Source organism: Balaenoptera musculus, chromosome X (assembly GCF_009873245.2).
Source record: "Balaenoptera musculus isolate JJ_BM4_2016_0621 chromosome X, mBalMus1.pri.v3, whole genome shotgun sequence".
NCBI lineage: Eukaryota > Metazoa > Chordata > Mammalia > Artiodactyla > Balaenopteridae > Balaenoptera > Balaenoptera musculus.
In genome coordinates, this window is record NC_045806.1 from 89178089 (window position 1) to 89198445 (window position 20357).

The window sequence follows — 20357 nt, forward strand, 5'->3', positions numbered from 1 at the left end:
TCCGAAAGCCTGGCTAGGCCAGGACTTCGATGAGACCGCGACTGCAGGAGGGGACCCCGGGAGTGGGCTTGCGGGAAAGGCGCCCCCTGGGCCCCCGGGTTGCTCCAAACTCACGGAAAGGCAAAGGGCCGGGGGAAGAGGGATGGTGGGAAGAGGTGGCAGTAGGTTGGTGCGGGCTACAAACAGCGGGATCTTTTCTAAATGTGGCCCGTTGGGTCTGGCGGCGCTCGGGTACTTGTCCTAGCGGGGCCCAAGGAGAGGCCAAAGAGCGCGACGACGCGTGGCTTCCTGAAAGCACGCCTCTCTGTCACCCCGCCGCCCCGTCGTTTGCTTCTTCTTTTGCCAGAAGAGATGCCCACTCTCAGCGTGACCTTTCCTTCTAGGTGACAGCCAGAAAATTAAAGCGTTGAAGTCTCACTTTCTAATAGCACTTTCTAACAGCTTCTTACTCTGCCAGGGCACTGGTCCCGATTTAGTATTGCCGGAGCTAAAGAACTCGACGCCGCTTGGGGGAGAAGTGAATTCTGCACACCCCAATTTTTTTTAAAAAAATGTATTGCGCTCACTTGCTAACCAGATTTAGCTTTTTCTCGTGGTTTTCGTTTGCGGATCCTCCTTTTCCCAAATGCCCAGCTTTCCTCCAGAGTTGTAATTGATTGGTGAGTTATTATCGCCGTCGTTATTAGTAGACTTATTATTTTAGCAGCACCGTTTATTTCATTGGCATCTGGTTTCTGGCAGATATTGGATCCCACCCAAATCCGTTTTTCAAGTTCCCTTTTTAGATTGGCATTTCACTCGCACCCTGTCTTGAATGCAAAGGGCCCCTGGACTCTCTAAAGGGAATAAGCATGCACCGTGCTGGAATGATCACCAGGCAACTGTAGTACAGGGCAGTGGCCTGCTTGCTTTGGGAAAAGCTAAATATTAACCTTGAGGTTATGGAACTATTCAAAGTAGCAGTGCCTTAATTTTATACATATTTACATTTAAATATTGTCTTCCTGATGACGGCAGACACCTGTCCCCCTCAAAAATGGGGCATTCCCCAAGCCTCACCTATATAATTTTACACTAAAACAATGTGGAGGAGGAGGTGATGCACATGGGTAACATTTTAGCAAATTGTTCTCAGCCTTTTTTTTAAAGGAGCCTCAATGTAAACGTGTTGAATTACAGATAATCAGCACTGTGGTTATTGATGCAGCTTCATAAAATAAAGTCACAGAATTTTTAAAAGTTAAATATTTTTCCACTCAGTGTATACATGAGATTTCTGGAATATGGAGGCCTCAATTGGTGGTTTCCTTTCTGAACAGCACTTTCATATTCTGACTAGATTTGCTCCCAAGTGTAAAACCAATGAATGAAATGTTACCCTCCTCCAACATTCTCTGTGTACGGTGGGGGAAAGAGGAAAAAACAAAACAAAAACTAGGGCAAATATGGAAACCACACGTAGGCAAACTGAAATAAACTCTTTTTTAAATTGACTGAAGGGAGGAATGGGAAAGACCTCCTAGAAATGATAGAACAAGGAATTCCAAAAGCAAGGAGAAAAGGTTTGATTGCTGCAAAAAAAAAAAATGGGGGGAAATGGCCCAGACTAACTGACCCGGTCATGGCCCTGGACATGAGAACTTGGTGAGAGCCAAGAAGATAAGGGGAAAGGCTACAATCTTTACATTGCAGTTCACTGAAATAGTTTTCTGGGGGTTGGTGGGGGTGTGGAGGGGAGAAAGATGAGGTTAGTTTTTAATATAAGGATAGGAAGAAGACAAAATTTCAGGGCAATGATGTTTGGCCTCATTTTACAGACTTCATGAAAGTCTCGTAAAGTCCTCAACGTCTAACAATTTCTAAATTTCTATTACATAGGAGATATTTTACATCATGGAGAGCTTCACCATGTGAGCAAATTATGCATAAGTTTCCCCTCTTCCTGAACATCCATCAGGGTCTAAACCCTAAGAAATCAAGTGGAAGAAGAGCACCCCCCCTTTAGAATTTTTTTTTTTTTACATCAAATTTTTAGAGATTCAAAACATTCACTGTTGTTTTGGTCACTGAGGTATAGATTAGTGATTTTGGATTTCTTTGCATTTGACTTATTTCCTAAGTTGCTGAAGAAATAAGAGTAAATGAAAAGGTCAAGAGATATCTAAGTTATCTGTTTGGAAGTTTGCATTTTGATGCAAAGTAGAGATGATAAAGCAAGCAAAGAAACCTGCATATGGTGAGATCCCTTGTGATAATTATCCTCAATAGGATACATATGAGGTCAGAAAGTTGGCATCTGTCAACACCAAGTATACCAACTTGGCAACAGCCAGATAATGAGGGGGGATTCAGACTTTGGAGTTTCACATTGAGCAAAAAAAGAATCTTGAAGAGTATAGAATGATTAAATACGAGTATAGTTTAAGATTGGTATATTATGTCCGTTCTAGGGCTGGCCAGCTAAATGACCACAAGACAAGGACCTTTAAGAGAGGCCAAGCTGGCTGTGCAAATTGCGATTTAAAGAAAGTAGTAGAAGGTTATTTGGCATTTTTGTTATTAGATAGATATCTTTTAAGACCTAAAATATTAAGCAATAGTGAAAGCTGGGGAAGCAGGGAGAGGGGAGAGAGAATTGTACTTTCTTTTTTGCATAACTCCCTAAAGTTAAAGACATAAAATAAAAGAGTAAACATAATAACCGGAGACTGACAGGTGGGTAAGCTACATTTTCTTTGTTAATTAATGGGTTACTGTCATTTTTCCATTTTTCCTGACTTACTATTTAATAAACATTTCCTATAGGTGACAAAACAGAAAAGAAAGTACAGAGATTCATGGTTTGTGCTTCCTTTTTGAAAAAGAGAACAGCAAAACCATATATATATATATATATATATATATATATATACATATATATATATATATATGTATATGTGTATATATATATATATATATGTATATATATATAAAATCTGTGTGTGTTGCACATTGTCTGCCAGCAGCAATACCTGGGGAGATATATATATATATATGTAAGTTTTTTTCCCTACTATGCATATGTCACTCAATCCTTGGGACTGGAAACTATTTCTTCATCTCCAAATCTGGCATGTCTTTCACTATGATAGTCCCCTTTGCCTTCTGTGCCCAGTATGGTAATGACATTCCTCACAACTCTGGCCTTGGTATTTGACACTGCCGTGTGTAGTCCTAATCTATATTGGGGTCAGGATTAGACAGGCCTGGAGGACAGTAGTGGCAGAGGTGATCTGAAATAGTACATGATCCAAAAAACTATATTTGAATTACATTAGGTTTATATTTAAATATAACTGCCAGCTCTCCCAGTCTTCCACCACCCAGACCAAGCCTGCTTTCCACACTCAGTCATGAGAAACTTTCACTTTCTCAAGTCCCTTAGCCCCCTATTTTGAATCAGTTTTACCTTCTAGTCCACAAGGATTGAAATATTCAGCATATCCTCCATTAGGTATTCTAGAGCATCACCTCAAAATGACATTGTACTTCAATCAGTTTTCTCAGTCTTTTTCCCCTCAATATCTAGAGCAGTGGGTTTTATGTTAATGCACCAGAACAGTGCCCAAGAATGATCTTGGATCTTGAGATCCATCCACAGAAATTCTGGTTTCATAATTCCATGGTTGGGACAAGGAATCTGTATTTTAAACAAGATTCTCCAGATGAGTCTCATGTAAGGAGAGTCTATGCAGTCCACAGTTTGAGAAACACTAGTCTAAAGGAAGAGATTGTCCTTTTTAAATTTTCTACTTGAATTGTGAAGCCCATTCCTCCAAATATCTCTGAAACTTACTCTGACACTTATTTTGTTTCATCTGCCATTTTCAGTTTCTCTCTCCATAAACTATTTTCATAAAATCACATTTTCTAATATTTAAAACAAAAGAACAGTAGCCTCTGCTATTTCTTCTAGGTACTGTGCAACCTCTTTTCTTCCTTTAGCTGTCTAACTACTGGAATGTGTTCTATGATTCTCTTTTACTGCCCTAAATCTGAAATGTATTGCTACCTATGATGACCATTTATCATTTCCACTTTGTTCTTAATTTCTGCTGTATTTGGTCCTGTAGATCAGCCTTTGCTTTTGCATCTCTTCCATGGCCAGCAAACACTGCCTTCTAGTGGTTCTTTTTCTTCCTGTTACCCCCAACCCCCTGCCTTAAATAAAATTACCCATCAAGGTTCCCATTTTCCCCCCTCTTCTTGAATTCCGAAGACAGAAACAACTCCCCAAATTCAGGATTTCAGGGGGCAGACTAGGACTTTTAAATTGCAAGAGTTAATTTAGATACATAGAAAAATATAACGAAGTATAGAGTATTTGCCCAACATTTTATGGTTCAAAAATGTTTTAAAACTTAGACTTTTAGTAATATCTTTTGAAAAAACTTTCACAAATTAAGGTTTCTTGTTAACTGACCATTCTTTTAACCAAATGGAACACCGGAACATACTGAACCACCAAATATTCTCTAAATTGATATAGCAGTCATAAATATACAAATCTTTCCTCTTCTGGTTTTCTTATCTCCGAGTAGCAGGGCAGAGGAGAGGACCAAGTAATCATAGAGACCCCCTTGGTGAGGACTTTAATTTCACAGTGACCGAAAAAAGTTGACTTCTCAATACTTCCTTCTTTGGGAGCCCAGAATAAGCTTTCTCTGACTATAATTCAGTGGAAAATCTGATACAAGAAATTGAGTAATATTACCCTAGTAATTAGCATAGTTCCCTTCCTCTTTTTGCCGAGTTTGACAATCATTTAGTCTTGAAAGAGATTAGTGTGGAGATGGGAACAAAAAAATACTGCATAAAACTAATGAAAAAAATAGTCTTAGATGAATACCAAAATGAGCTGCCTTTAAGAACAGAAAAAAAGTTTTTAAAACCTTTTATTATTAAATGTGAGCATGAGGAGAATTAAGATGTTTTGGTCATTTGTGAGCAGGAAAAATTTTCCAAACAACATGAATATAGATAAAATAAGGCCTCCAAGAATTCCACCGGCATTTTATTGTCCCGTTCGTTTCCTTGGTGTCTTTTTTAAGTATGTAAATACCTGGGTTCAAATATGAGTAAGGTACTTACATTATTGAGGGCTAGAAAAAGGATTACAGAAATTAAAGACCGTGCTCAAAGATTTGGAAATAAACTTGTTCAGATAATACAGTAATTCTCTGATGTATGGTATCGGGTTTGTTTGTTTGTTTGTTTTTAGCTAAAATGCAGCCTCAACTATAACAAAGAATGGTTTACTGATAGGAATCAGCTAACATATTTGATTCTTTTGACAGATGACCAGAGACTGTTTCTCCAGAATTAATAATGTCTCATATAAATTCCTCAAAGATCTCCTTTAAAGAAATATGCTAAATTGATAAACGCTTCAAGCCAAACCTTAGGAACTTCTTTGTTGGCTTTTTCCCATAAAATTTTCAATGAATTATAACAGCAATGATATGCTTGTTATCAAAGTTCACTATAACAATCTATTTTTAGTTTTCTTGAATCCTCAAAATTATCATTTAAAAAAATTTTTGTATTTTCATTGGGAGTATGTTCCCTGAACTATTTTCCTACAGTAATACTGTGCATATTGTGACATTGATTTTAATGCTAATTTTAAGAAAGTAGGCTGCTAACAATTGTCATATCAATGCATTGGAAACATCTGGATTTTAGAATGTCAGAATCTGATTTTTTCTAAAGAATTTTAGAGCTAGGAAATCACTTAACACAGCACCTTTATTTTATATATGTGAAAACTGAGTCCCAGAGAGAGTAAATAACTTACACAAAGTCATATAGTTAATTAATGGCAGAACTGGGGCTATAACTTCAGTCTCCTGACTCTGTCCAGTTGAATACTTGTTGACTGAAGTAATCCCAGAGCTGTGTCATTTTCCTATGACACTTTTGCTAGATTACACAAGTATCACACCAGTTTAAAGGAATCTATAATTTCAGTCATATACATTGCATTTGCTCAATAGTTTTTCTGTTTAGCTCACATTTGTCACAGTGATAAAAATATTTTTAAACAAGGTTATACAAAGTTTGTATATATAAAATGTGCTTTCTATAAGGCATGTGAATTTCCAAGAATTTGCCAATGCTCCTATTACTTTGTGTATAAATTGGCATCTACTCATACTTCATATCTGTTTTGCTAAAATAGCAAAATAAGCTGCTAGAGTAAGAGTTTAAATAGTGATAAAATTCAAGAAACCATGTTTTGTGGTGAACAAGAAATGAATATCCATATTTTAAGGTAAGGAAACAATGTTTAAGGATAAACATGGAAGCCTTAAGAATCTGCTGATAAACATGTTATATTGTCTAGTGTTTTTTAAAAAATGATGCTCTTTTAATGCCATGATCTTATTTTGTTATTCATATTTAGAGGCAATATTCTTTCTTAAGAATTACTATTATATAAACAATCTAGACTTTGTAGCCAGTACCTACTCATCATTACATATCTACTCAATATTACCATTGCTATATGGTAAACTTTCTGCCTGTCTGGTTAGCACTCAAAAGATGGACATCAAAAGAGTATTTCAATTGCAAGTAAATTAATTTATTTCTACTTTTAATAGCCTTTCTAATTAACTTACGAATATGCCTCAACTAGACATAATTGTATGCATTTTACAGTTTTATGATAATTATACAACTACTTAATGTTCACACCATTGCTTCTTTTTTTATAAATGACTACACTCAGTCCAGGGAGATTGTGACAGTGCTATTCTTTTGGTAAATAACACTTAGGTTCTTCCCATGGAAATTCTAAGGGAACAAGGCAGAATAGAAATACCACTCTAGATAATTTAATGCTTGGCTGTTTTTCCAAGAAAATTGAAAAGTTTTATCCTACATTTTTGCAGGATCCCACTGGAATATTCTCACTGGATAAAACCATTGGCCTTGGTACTTATGGCAGAATCTATTTGGTAAGTGGAGTTACATTAGGTATTCATTCTGCATTTTCTAATAACAACAGTGATTGCTAAGTTGAAACCCTACACTGCAAATCAAATAATGCCAAAATACATTTCACTTTGAGAGAACAATCAAATTAAGATAGCTCAGTGACAATTGTGAGAATTATTACAAAAAATGGATTGGAAAGCTATAGTGAACCAACCAACAAAACATAAGATCTAAACATTATTAGCAGAAAATTAATAAAATCACTAAAGGAAAAGAGAGCTAATTCAAATAATATGTACCCAAATAAAAATATCACTTGTTTGATATTAGATGTCCATACCATTCTAATTACTGACATTCAACTTTTAAGCTGAATGTTACAAAAAGTTTCCATAGCATTCTATATCATACTATGTATATGAATGTGCACATGTATATGATAGCTTCCAAAATAATCTAACAAGAAAATCTCTGCATTTGTTTAATGATATTTATTAAGCACAAAATATATGCCAGGCACTGTGATAGTCTTAAGTGGTGAACAAAACAGATATTCCCTACTCTTCCAGGGTTTATGGTCTAGAAATATGTAAGTGATTAAATGTGTGTATTTGTGTGTGGGTGCGTGGGGGCTTGGAGGAGGCAAATATATAAGTAAGCACATGAATAACTATATAATTGCAATTGTAATATATTTCTGTAAGAAAATTCCTAGTGATGTAAAAGTAAAGGACAGGGGGGCTTAATTTAGATTGAAAGGTCAGGCTCCCTGGGGGAATCACTGTTAAAATGACATCAGGAGGACAAATATGAGATAACCAAGCAAAGGTATGGTTGTAGAGGATGATGTTGATTCATTCTAGGTAGAGCAGGGGCAGTGGTAAGGGCTGGATTGGAGATGGGGTGGTGCTTTAGTGGCCCTATCACCTTGATAAGGTGCCCTTCCCCCGCTCTCTAATATGGTGAATAGACATATTCTCAATCTTGTATAATGTTATGTACAAATGCAGGGTTCCTCTTCCCCAGGAATGTCCCTCAAAAACCAGATCACTGTCCCTAGGCTGATCCTTACTGTCGACTGAGCACAGGTCCTCTACGTATGGGTTGTGTAGAAGTGTCTTGAAATGGGTCCAGTGGAAGGGGCTTCTTTCTAGTTCAGACAAAGGTGCCCTCTGCCTGCCAAGCCTTGTAACCTTAAGGCTGCATCTGCCCAGAAGTAGCTTCTTTTTAAAATTCATCTACCCAGGTAGGGTGGGGAGATCTTTAAAAGTTGTGCAAATGTGCCTAAAGCACAGACATTGAGTAGTAGAAATAGCATTGTGGAAGGATCCTAAAAGCAGAAAGAACCTTGGTGAGTATAAGGAACAGAGAGAGTGTCAATATTCATGACAAAAGTTTTTTCAAGCCATTTTGACCTGACCTATTAACAGAAACAATAAGCTATAGATGGAAAAGTGATACAGACACAAATATATTGTTTCTGTTACTTCAATTGCATTCCAGACTAAATGATTAGTTAACATTTGTGTGATCTAAGCAAATTTTGCCACTTTGTGCATAGATACCTACATCTTATACATAGAAGTTTCTCTTCTTTATGGCACATTTATAATCTCCATGGCTCCACGTACATTTTAATTCCTGAGGGGTGTGTATTTAAGTGTGTGTGTGCATGTGTGTGTGTGTGTGTGTGTGTGTGTATACTTGGCTTGATTTGAAGGTATAGAGCTCTCTCCACCATCAGATATTAGGAATAAAAACCTCAGTTATATAAGGCAAAAAGCAAAGGTAAGGCTAGATAACACAAAAAGATGGTTTCTCATCAGCAGTCATCAGAATTGTGATGCCATAAGAAGAAGAAAAGTCAAGAGGGTAAAAAGGTGAGTTGTGCATGATAATTCTCTTTTTTAAAAAACTAGGGCTTAGGGGACTTCCCTGGCAGTCCAGTGGTTAGGATTTCGCCTTCCAATGCAGGGGGTGTGGATTCGATCCCTGTTTGGGGAGCTAAGATCCCACATGCCTCGTGGCCAAAAACAACCAAAACAGAAAACAGAAGCAATATTGTAACAAATTCAATAAAGACTTTTAAAATGGTCCACATCAAAAAATTCTTTAAAAAAATAAATAAACTAGGGCTTATTTAGGTATAGTTTACACTTGGTAAATTCATCCTTTTAAGTGTAGAATTTTATGAGTTTGGACAAACATGTCCAGTCATGTAACTACCACCACAATCAAGATTTTTCAATATACATCTTAAATTACACAGTATACCTTCAAGTAATATTCTACCACTTCACTGTGTGGTGTCCTAGTTTGTGTACTATGCTTATGGTTGTTATACATTTTGCTCTTACGTATGATAGGAACCTACACTACTACTACTTTTTTCCCTCTACTCAATACTACTACTTTTTCTTTAGTCAGTTATCTTTTAGAGCAATTTAAAAAGAAGAAAAATTTATATTTATACTCATTTAAGCTATTTCTGGAATCTTCATTTTGTTGGGTAAATCCAAGTTTCTATCTGGGTATGATACTCTTTAAGCCTGAAGAACTTCCTCTAACATTTCTTATAGTGCAGGGCTTCTGGTAATGAAGTCTCTGCTTTTGTGTGAGAAGTCCTTATTTCTCCTTCATTTTTAAAAGATATTTACACTGGATATAGAATTTGGGGTTGACAGTTACTGTATTTTCTTTCAGCACTTTAAAGATAACACTCTATTGTCTTCTGGCTTGCATAGTTTCTGAAGTCTGCTGTCATCTTCGTTCCTCCTATCTTCTGGCTGCCTTTAAGATTTTTCTCCTTATCTTTGTTTTTCAGCAGTTTAAATATGAAATGTCTAGGGGTTTTGTTTTTATTGTGTGTGTGTGTGTGTGTGTGTGTGTGTGTGTGTGTGTGTGTGTGTGTGGTGGGGTATTTACCATCCTTGGGTTTCTCTGAGCTTCTGGGATATGAGCTTTAGTTCTTCCTTGTGCTTCTGTGCTTCAAAGATTCTCGCTCAATGCTCTCCTGCCTCCCCTAGTGGTATACTGCTATCGCTTCTTTAAGTGCTTGTTAGCCTGATGGTGTGGGGCAGGGAGGAGTTCTCTGTTTTCCTGATTCAACCCCGGTCTTAGGCAGATACTGTGCTTCTAGGTCATGAAAGTGAGACTTTCTTACTTACCCTGCCCCTCTATTAGTGGTAAGACATCCTAAATGTTTTGGACCCAGGACTAATTCCTGCGCTACCCCCAGAAATAGAGGAGTGAATTATTTTTTTTTTACATTTCCCCCAGCTATATCAGGTCTTCCTCTGCAACCTGCGGGGAATAGGGTTTGATGCCCTTCCCCTAAGGCTTAGGGCTTTTATTCCATGGGGGGTGGGGAGAGAAATTGCATATGGTTTCACGCTTTTCCTACTGCAAGGTCTTCTTCTCTCCATCAGGTCAGTACCATAAATCTGTGGAGAAAAGCTTATGACTGTGTATATATTCCTCTTGTATCTGTGGCTCATGAGAGTACTGTACTCTTATGCTAGCCCATACTTGGCCTTTAGCAGTTCATTAAAACTTCAGCAGAATTCTTTTTTTTAAATTTTTATTTTTTATTGAAACATAGTTGATCAACAATGTTGTGTTAGTCTCAGGTGTACAGCAAAGTGATTCAGTTATACATATACACGTAGCTATTCTTTTTAAAATTATTTTCCCATTTAGGTTACTTCAGAATATTGAACAGTGTTCCCTGTGCTATACAGTAGGTCCTTGTTGGTTATCTATTTTAAATATAGCAGTGTGTACATGTCAATCCCAAACTCCCAATCTGTCCCTCCCCTCCACACTTCCCCCACTGGTAACCATAAGTTCGTTCTCTATGTCTGTGAGTCTGTTTCTGTTTTGTAAATAAGTTCATTTGTATCATTTTCATAGATAAGTTCATTTGTATCATTTTTTTTAGATTCTGCATATAAGTGATATCATGTGATATTTGTCTTTCTCTGTCTGACTTACTTCACTTAGTATGATAATCTCCAGGTCCAACCATGTTCAGCAGAATTCTTTATACCAGCTTCTATGTGATCCTGTCTTCCCTCTGTAGCCACAGGTGAGCCAGTGCTCATGTCCCATCTCTCCCTGCAAGTGCTTGTCTTTTTTCAGACTTCAGGCTAGCTGGTTGCCTTGAGACTTCTCTCTGGGCTCAAGAAAATTAATGATTTCATAGGTTATTCACGTTTTGATTGTTGTTAGGGTGGAGGTGGCACTCCTTCCAGCTTTCCACATCTTCATCAGGAGCCAGAAGTCCATGTCAAACTGAATCTTCATGAAGCATCTACTATATGCTAGGTCCTGTACACATTTATAATTCCTAAGACTTTTATATGTACCTATTCACATCCAGAGATAGAGGACACTTTCTACCATCAGATCTTCAAACTAGAAACCTCTGTGTTACAGAAGGTGAATGATTACAGATGCTTTATTTACATTAGACAGATTTTCCTTTGTCACTCATTGATGTGACCTCTTTTTTCTACCTCAAATTTATTTCCTTCTGTAAAAATTTTGGGATGGTGGCACTTTATATAAATACCTCCTTCATGGAAAACAACCTTGAGTATGTAGTAAATGCTTTTAAAATGTTCATACTCTTTACACCAATAATTCTGCTTCTGGAAATCTATGATAAACACAAAAATGTAGAAAAAGCATAAAGATATTCATTTTAGCAGAAAGGTGGCATTTTGTGGTGAAAAGTGGACCTGCTTTGGAATGAGACAGACCTAATTCAGTGCTTACCTGGCCATTAATTAGCTATGACCTTGAGCAAGTCACTTAACCTCTGAGTATAAATTTCCTTATTATACCTACCTTGCAAGATTTTATAAAATTTAGAAACAATGCCTATAAAGCACTTGGCACATGATAGCTATCTTTAAAAGATAGCTACTGATATCATTATTACTGTTCCTATTACTTGTAGGAAGACAAATTCAGCAAAATACTAAATAGTAAAAAATAAGATGAAGTGAATTATCTTAACTCAGTTAATATATTATTTCTCTGAAAAGCAATGTTTATGAAGATATCTAGCAGCATAGAACTATATTTATGATGTTTAGTAAAGTATTGCATATTATTTGTATACTCTATTACAGTTCTGTTAAAACTTGCACGTGAAAAATGGTGAATTAAATGGTTAGAATAGTGAGATACTGGATGTACTTTTCTACTCTATATTTTTAATTGTATATTTCTAATGACTGTAATGTTATATGTTCTTTACCTAAATAATATATATGTATGTGTGTATGTATATTTTATATATATATGTATATATATATATATATATATATACATATATATATATACACATATATAATGCTGTATAGATACCCTGTACAACAAAATGGAAGCATGATACCATTCAAAATTAATGTCGGAGTGACTCATAGAGTCCTTTGCTTTTTCAGCTCTGCCAACCACATCCCCTGCTGGTGTTTGTTTTGGTTAAAGTCTCTCCAATGTCTTCCAGCTTGTTTCCAAGGCCTCGTTCTCTGGCAGGTTTCCAGCTATCTACTGAGGTCTGTGCACGTTGAAATGAAGGCTGAGTTGCACATTCCACATTGAAACCCTTTTCCTTTACTTCTTTTTCTTCTAATTAAATGCCTGTCTTTCTACCCTCTCCCACCTCCTGCCAGTACAAACCTCACTTAAAATTGTGGGTTTTATTTTTCTCTCTCTTTTTAGGAGAAAGTACTGCTCTTTCTTTTTTTTCCTCTAGTAGAGTTATAAAACGTAGTTTCCTCTTCACCTTTAGATGCTAGTCTCATAGCTTAAGAATTGTCATTTGAATTAGAATTTGCCCATGTGAGACCAAATAAACAAAAAGAAAATAGTTTGAAACTTGTTTTTTAATGTTACTATTAAAAAAATTAACAATTTCCCGAAGAGCGATATACACGGAGAGACCACAGTTATTTTATGAAATATTAAGAAAGAGACCAAGGCCCTTTAGGTTGGCTCAGTGGGTGGCAACCTGACTCTCCCATTAACTGACACAATACTTATAAATTGACTTTTCTGGGCCTGTTTCCTCAAGTATAAAATAAATGTGTTTCGCTAGATAATCTCCAGCGTTCTTCTGGCTCTTCAACTATACACCTAGCACAGTGCCTGGAACTCAGTAAAATGTAAACTATTCTTATTCTTACTGTCACCAGCATAATAATAACTAGCTTATAGTTCTTTCACCACCTTGCAAAACAGAAGTTGATTGTTGGCTATTAGGTGAAGTAGTTCCTCATTTCACCAAATAAAATGATTCTCATCATGTTTTTCCATTCTTTCCTCCACTTTACTACCTGATAGCAAGACCTAATATTTATCTCAGTAACTACTATGATGCCCAATGCAAAGGTAAAACTGTGTTACTGTTATCTAACAGCATTTTCTTATGCGGAATACTATTGGGGTAAGACAATGAACTGAATCGCCAGAGTGAACCAGTTTGCCTTGCCCTTCATGACGTCTTGACTGTACTTCTAACTTTAATCACCTATTCCCACGTTGCCATTTGCAGGTGGTGAAGGCAGAAAAAGAAGTGGGAAAAGGTTCAAGGCAACTGTTTCAAGCAAAGGAAAAATTCACCTGAAATAGGGTAAAACTTTACAGTTGGGTCTAGAGCTTAATTTTCACACGTCCCTGATGCCTAGTTGGAACTCAATTAGTGCTGGTGGAAGGAAGGGACTGGGCCAAATATATTATTGTTCTAAAACTTAAAAACATACCCTGGAAAAAACAAACAAACAAACAAACAAAAAACAAAAAACATACCCTGGGCATAAGTAACCATCTGTCCTTGAGATATATTAGAGATGTCATCTGCCCCTTGGCACTCAGCAGATTAAGTCAGATATAGAAGGTGTGTCATTACAATGATGAGCAAATTCCTGAATCTCTTGCTCTCTGGAAGTGTACTGTTGAATATGGTAATTTCTTTTTAAAACACTGTCCAATGCGTCCCTGTTAAATTTGATTTTTTTTTTAAATCACTGCTTGACACACTGCTTTTACTTGGAAATCTCACCAGACAGGTGAGATTTAGGTTTACTAGTTACGTTTTCTGGATTTGCTGTTAGGACAGGGAACGGGAACAGAAAGGCACGAAAGAAACGTCCTCAAACTTGATGACATACAATTTATGATATTTTAAATTAAGTTTCAGAAACATGGTGCTGACATTTGGATTGCCTAGCCACTAGGCCTATTGGATAGGGGTTTGAATATTTTTCCTTTTAGGCTGAAATTATACTGTTTATTTGCCTACCAAATGTCTAGCACTGTGAATGCTTTCTTTTTAGGTAGGAAAGTTTCCTCACATCCTTGCCATTTTGCAAATATATCTCAATTAAGTCAGCCAACAAATATTGCTTAAGCACCCATAAAGTGCATAACACTGTGCATTTCATTATACATTGCAAGCCTCAGAAGCAGGAACTGAAGCTGTAGCTGAGTTGAGGCCACAGGCTTACGAGGCTGTTGTGCCTTCCTGGTGCAGTACCATAAGACCAGATCCCTCTCTTGGTTCCTCCTTCTTCCTATGACATCACCCCCTTGTGATTATATGCCTCAAAAGTAGAGGTTGGTCTTTCTTAAGTAACCCTCTGGCTTCTCTAACATAGGAAACATCAATTTATCCATTAAATAAAAACATTGCTTTGAATGTTTAATTTTCCATAATACAATTAAAAAATATTTATTGAATGTTCACTGTGTCCCAAGCAATATGTTAAGTACTAGGTGCTAGTTAGAATTACCAGAAACCATTTCTTTGGGGGGGATGGTCATTTTTATTGATTTAGTTTTAGTAGACATAAAGAAGGAGGTTATTTTCCCTATGACTGTAGCTCTATATTGAGGAGGGAATGATGAGTAACAGAAAGGAAAGGGAGTGCTAGAGTGAGATTGGGCAAAAGGAGGGAGAAAATAGGGATGTCCTTTTTTTTTTTTTTTTTGGATGTGGAAAGTCTAATGACCCTTCTAACTCACCCTCCAGGAACAAGTTTTTCCTCAACAAGAGAACTGAGTTTGAATATTTGCAATGGGGGTGAAAGAACCAACATGCACTAAATAAATTGAGACTCAGGGGACCAAATTAGTGGAAAGTGCTGAGGCTTAGCAGCCTTGGAGAAAATGGAATATTTCTATCTTAGCCATGACATCTCTCCAACTGTGGAATATAACCCAGTCTCTGAGTTGTAGGCTTGTCTTTTTCTTTTTGTGTTATACCAAAATTTACTTCTGCCTCCTGATAAAACTTGAGGGAGGAAGAAGCAATAGCATGATAGAAATGAAAGGTGAAAGTAAAAGTCATATGTAGAATTTGTGCTCTCTAGAGGCCACAATTAAAAATTTTCACAACTACTCATCTATTTGATAAGTTCACAGATATATATGGGGAGAAATTGAAATTCTATATTTGGTGTGTTGGGGTAATACAAAAATCATGGTCTCCTGTCTTCATATACTTAATCCAGTTGATTTTACAAATGGGTTTTATGAGCAGAAAAGACAAATTTAAATGAATGGAGACAAATACATATTTCTAAACAAAAGCCAAGACTAATAAACTATAGCATGGTGGCTTTGTTCAATCAGAGAAAAGCATCCCAATTATAGATTTTTAATAAAATATAAATCTCTGTGTGTAAGAGGAAATAATACAGTTACTTAAAAATTGATGTACAATTAGGAGATTGGGATTGACATATATACACTATTGATACTATGCATAAAATTGATAATTAATGAGAACCTAGTGTATAGCACAGGGAACTCTACTCAGTGCTCTGTGGTGACCTAAATGGGAAGGAAATCCAGAAAAGAGGGGATATATGTATACGTATAGCTGATTCACTGTGCTGTACAGTAGAAACTAACACAATATTGTAAAGCAACTATACTCCAATAAAATTTTTTTTAAATAAATTTTTTAAAATTGATATACAAAATTGCAAAATTGATGCTTCGATTTTACACTTAAAGATGTTTTAAATATGTCAGTCCTAGGAAAATTTATGTGAAAAAGCCCATTTTAAAGAGTAGTGGGAGTACTGCTAAAAATACTAATGTGCTCTTTGTCTAATATATTGAAAATCAAGTTTTGTTTTATTTTGCATATATATGCATATATATTTATATATACTATATATGTACATTTATGTATAGGAATATACATATAAATGTATATATGTTTGTATATACATATATACACAAAATGCAAGTATATACATACTATATATTTATACTACATAGAATATTATATACGCATGTGTGTGTGTGTGTGTGTGTGTGTATATATATACATATATATATATATATATATATATGTATATATATGACACTGTGGTCAGATTCTCAGTAAATTCGGTGAAGGTGGTTGAAGTATCAAAAGTTCTTTCTTTCCTTGATCCTCTAATAGTTGACCACTAAAAATTTGTTGGCCAGGTCCTCACCACATTTCATGAAACAGACACTTTGGAAAATAGCATTTAGGCATTTCTAACTCTTGAAAATAACAATGAGCCCTAACTTGGTTTTAGGACTTTTCAACATTATACCATACTTGTGTATCTGTGTCTAAGGTAGTTTTGTGGATGATGCCAAAATAGCATTTAGAAATTAATGTGCCACTGTAGCTCTCTGGAGGTGCCAAAGCAAAAGTAGAAGCTCTTAAACTTTTATGTTGCTGGGGCTACATTAAAGGCAGGCTCTTATAAAGAGGCTATGAGTAAAATAATGCTAAAATATCAAAGAATGTCAGAATATTAAGCAGTTATTTAACCAGTACTCTTATTTTTCTCTGCTCAGCTACACTCAGTAATTTGTATTCCTCCTCTAGCAGAGCATGGAGAAAGAGAGGAACAATAAGGCATAAATTATGTGTCTTTTCAATTGGAGAAATAATAATATGGAGGTGGTTTATGTGTAATTCGTGCTGGAAAAATAATAAAGCTCCTTTTAGGTATGTCATTTATAGGCAGAGTTCCTTTATGACTAGGAAAAGGAGGTTGGATTATTCAGGTTCCCCTGAGGGAAAAGAAGATTGATTATATTCTAAGCACTGCCAGTAACATTTTGTATAAATCATTAACTCTGAAGAGAAACAAAACAAAACAAAAACACCACCATGATCAAAAAGGACAAGTCTGAGAGTCCTCAGAGAAGGACAGCTTTTCCTAACTCTGAGAAAAAAATTAAAATTAAATAAAATTATTTGGTACACAAATTGAGTGAGAAAAAAAGATGGAGAATGAAATGTTTGTCACTTTAGAAATAGTGAGCTCAGTGTCCTCAGAATTGGTAACATTAAAGAAAAAATGGGTAACATTCACTGAGTGCTTACATTGCGCCTAGTGCTTAATTTACACTGTATCATTTATATCTCATAAGAGTGTTTTGAGGTAGGTACCATTGTTATCATCTCCCCCATCTCATAAAAGAAGAAATTAAGGATCCAAAATTTGAGTTACTAAACAAAGCTATTAAGTTGCAAAGTCCGGAGTCAAACCAAAATTTGCCTGGCCACTAGGTCTGTGTTCTTAACTCTACTACATTATATTCAGATCAACAGATACAAGCCAGAGTCAAAAACCACTAAACTACATCAGCCAGTTGAAAAATATATCTGCCCAAATACAAAAATTTACAGGAAACTGGTGAGCTGAGGTCAGTGATGAAGATTATGATTTGTCCCTCTGGCATATTTGTTTCCTTCATGATGGGCACTAAGGCACACTCTAGTCTGAGGGACTTAGTAGAATTCCAGAAGTGGACTGGAGCAAGCAGATGGGCTTTATAGGACACTTGAAGCTCATGACTAAATCCCTACTCAAACCCTTAGAAGCCCTAGGAAGGCAAAGAAGTGCTTGCTAATGCTTTACTCTCTTCTAGTGAGCAGGGCCAGAGGTATTTTGCCTCACTTACTGCTCCTACTGGGAGCCCTAGGGAAGAGGGAGGCAACAAATGATCATTGAAAATTAGTGTCTCTCAAAGATGAAACAGAACCTCAGGATTTCCTTTGTGGATGATTGGTTTCTGATTGGTGGGTATTTTTAAAATTAACAAATTAAAAATAATCTGTGTATTATCTAAGAGATGCATTTCTAGGGATAATTGTTTGTTTCCTGCTTAAGAGCACAACTTCTCCCACAGTCTAGGCTGGGAATAAATTACATGTAGGGGCTAAGTGGCTATAGCTTGGAAGGTTAGAGGCTGGCAGACGAAGAGTTGAACAGGTAGATGGAGGCAGGTTTGGCATTGAGATGAGGAGGTGTATACCAGGTGTGCTGCTTAAGTAAAATTCTTCTTATAGTATTGCTTCAGATGGAGATGCAGGTTTTAGCAGAACTTGAGGCTTTCCTGGTGGTTAACCTCTACAAGAATTTTGCAGGCAGCCAAGTTCCTCCCACCTTGTCACAAAATAATGTGTTGCAATGACAGTAGAAAACCAGTTCCGGAGCTTGCAGTTGATGCCTAAGAATTCATTAGTCTTTAAAACTAGTTCACAATAAATAAATATATAAATAAAACTAGTTCACAAATTTCTTCAGAGGCAGAGACCAGGACATTTTCATTTTGGCTGTACTTCCAGAGCACCTCATAAAGTGCCTTGCACGTACTAGGCACAAAGAGCATCAGGAATGTATGCCAAGCAAAAAATTCAATGTAAATGTCTTAGTATGTTTTTTATTGCCTACATTCATTTTCTCATTTTATTATCACCGTTGTCATTCTACAAGTACGTGCGATGAAAAAATTAGGTGTGTCCAGAAAAATCTATCTGAATCACTTTTATAATCTCTTTGGGACTAGCAGAATACCTTCTACATGTGGGTGCTTAGCACAATTTCTTGTGGGACTAAAAAGATGTGTACAAAAATGACCCCCTCCCAAATGACATATTTTAATAGGGGCTGTCTGCAGATGTGCCTTGATGGAAAGGATTGACTAATGACACCCTGTTAAGCCAGTGCTGGAGACAGGTTGGCCTTTAAAAATTATGCCACCTAAGTAAATTTCTACTCTGACTATTAGAAAAAGGTGGCACTGTGTAGAGATAAATATTTCCAAAGGATGGAAATATTAGCCTTACTTTTTTTTTTATTACTTTCTGCTGAATGAGTCATTTAGGAAGCTTGAAAGAGTATATTTTTTCTTGGGGTACTGTAGTTTGCTGTAGTGTCTTTGGCACAGCCAAGTGTAAGGATGGTTTCAAGAGAGCCTCATACCTTCAGGAAGATGTCTAGAACATGTGCAAATATTTCCTGACTTGGAAGATTGGCAGCCATTAGAAAGAAAAACACATAAATAAGAGCCTTCAAATGCCTTTGCTTCTCTCAGCCTTCTACCCACGCTTGCCAGTTGCGGTAATGGGTTTTTAAACTACCTTAAATTTTAGTGAGTTTCAAAAAATTAAATGCCCCAAAATGTTAAACTCTAAAAGTTTTAGTAATGTGGATTTTGCAAGGCCCTACACTGATATATATATATATGTGTGTGTGTATATATGTACATATCTATGTATATATATATGTGTGTGTATATATATATATATATTTATATATATATATATATATATATACATATATATATACACCTTGGTTGTTGGGTTACATTTCTAGTCCCATGTCTTGGGAAACTCCCATCAGTTAGGGACACCATACATATATGCTTGATTTATGCCTTTTCATACTTGAGCAACATATTGTACTGAGTAAGAGGTAGTTGTATCCTCCCCCAACAGTACTCAGGGCAGAACTAACAGATGGGAGTAGAAAGGTGCAAAGTAGTTTAAGAGAAGTGAAAAACAGAGTGGTGATATTTGTAGGGAGCAGAGTCTATGTTTACCCCAGCCAGCACAATGTGAAAATTGGTTTGACTGATTTCTTCACCACCACCACCATCCCCTCCAAAAATAAACTGACAGAATTAATTGACTGATTATTTGACAGAAATTACCAAAATGTTTGTTGACATCTAGTACCCATAGCCTTACTAAAATGGAAAATGGATGTTTTACATTGTGTCCAAAATGGTTTTTAGGACGGACATGGATGTTTTACATTGTGTCCAAAATAGTTTTTAGAAGGGGCTTCTCAGACAGATCTTAATGCTTGGACATCAAGGGAGGGAGATTAGAGAAGCATAACGCACTGTCAACTTACCTCCCTGACGCCCTTCAGATGGGATGCTCCGGTATGAGGCCAGCACTTTTCAGATTAACCTCCCCCCATTCCCTTCACCTTTTTGGATCTGGCAGTGGCATGAGTGATAGGTGAGTTGGGTTGGGAGAGGGTTTACATAAATCAATTAGAATATGGCCAGTTAATTTA

The 20357-nt window shown here is 36.4% G+C and overlaps 1 protein-coding gene across 2 annotated transcripts in view; it reads left to right on the forward strand.

Annotated features, from left to right (window-relative positions):
* Positions 1–20357, forward strand: part of NRK (Nik related kinase) — a 143064-nt gene that overhangs the window by 383 nt on the left and 122324 nt on the right. For both annotated transcript variants that reach the window (XM_036839057.1, XM_036839056.1), the window contains exon 2: positions 6936–7001. In XM_036839057.1, the coding sequence (XP_036694952.1) occupies positions 6936–7001 (66 nt within the window). The remainder of the gene's footprint in view (positions 1–6935; positions 7002–20357) is intronic.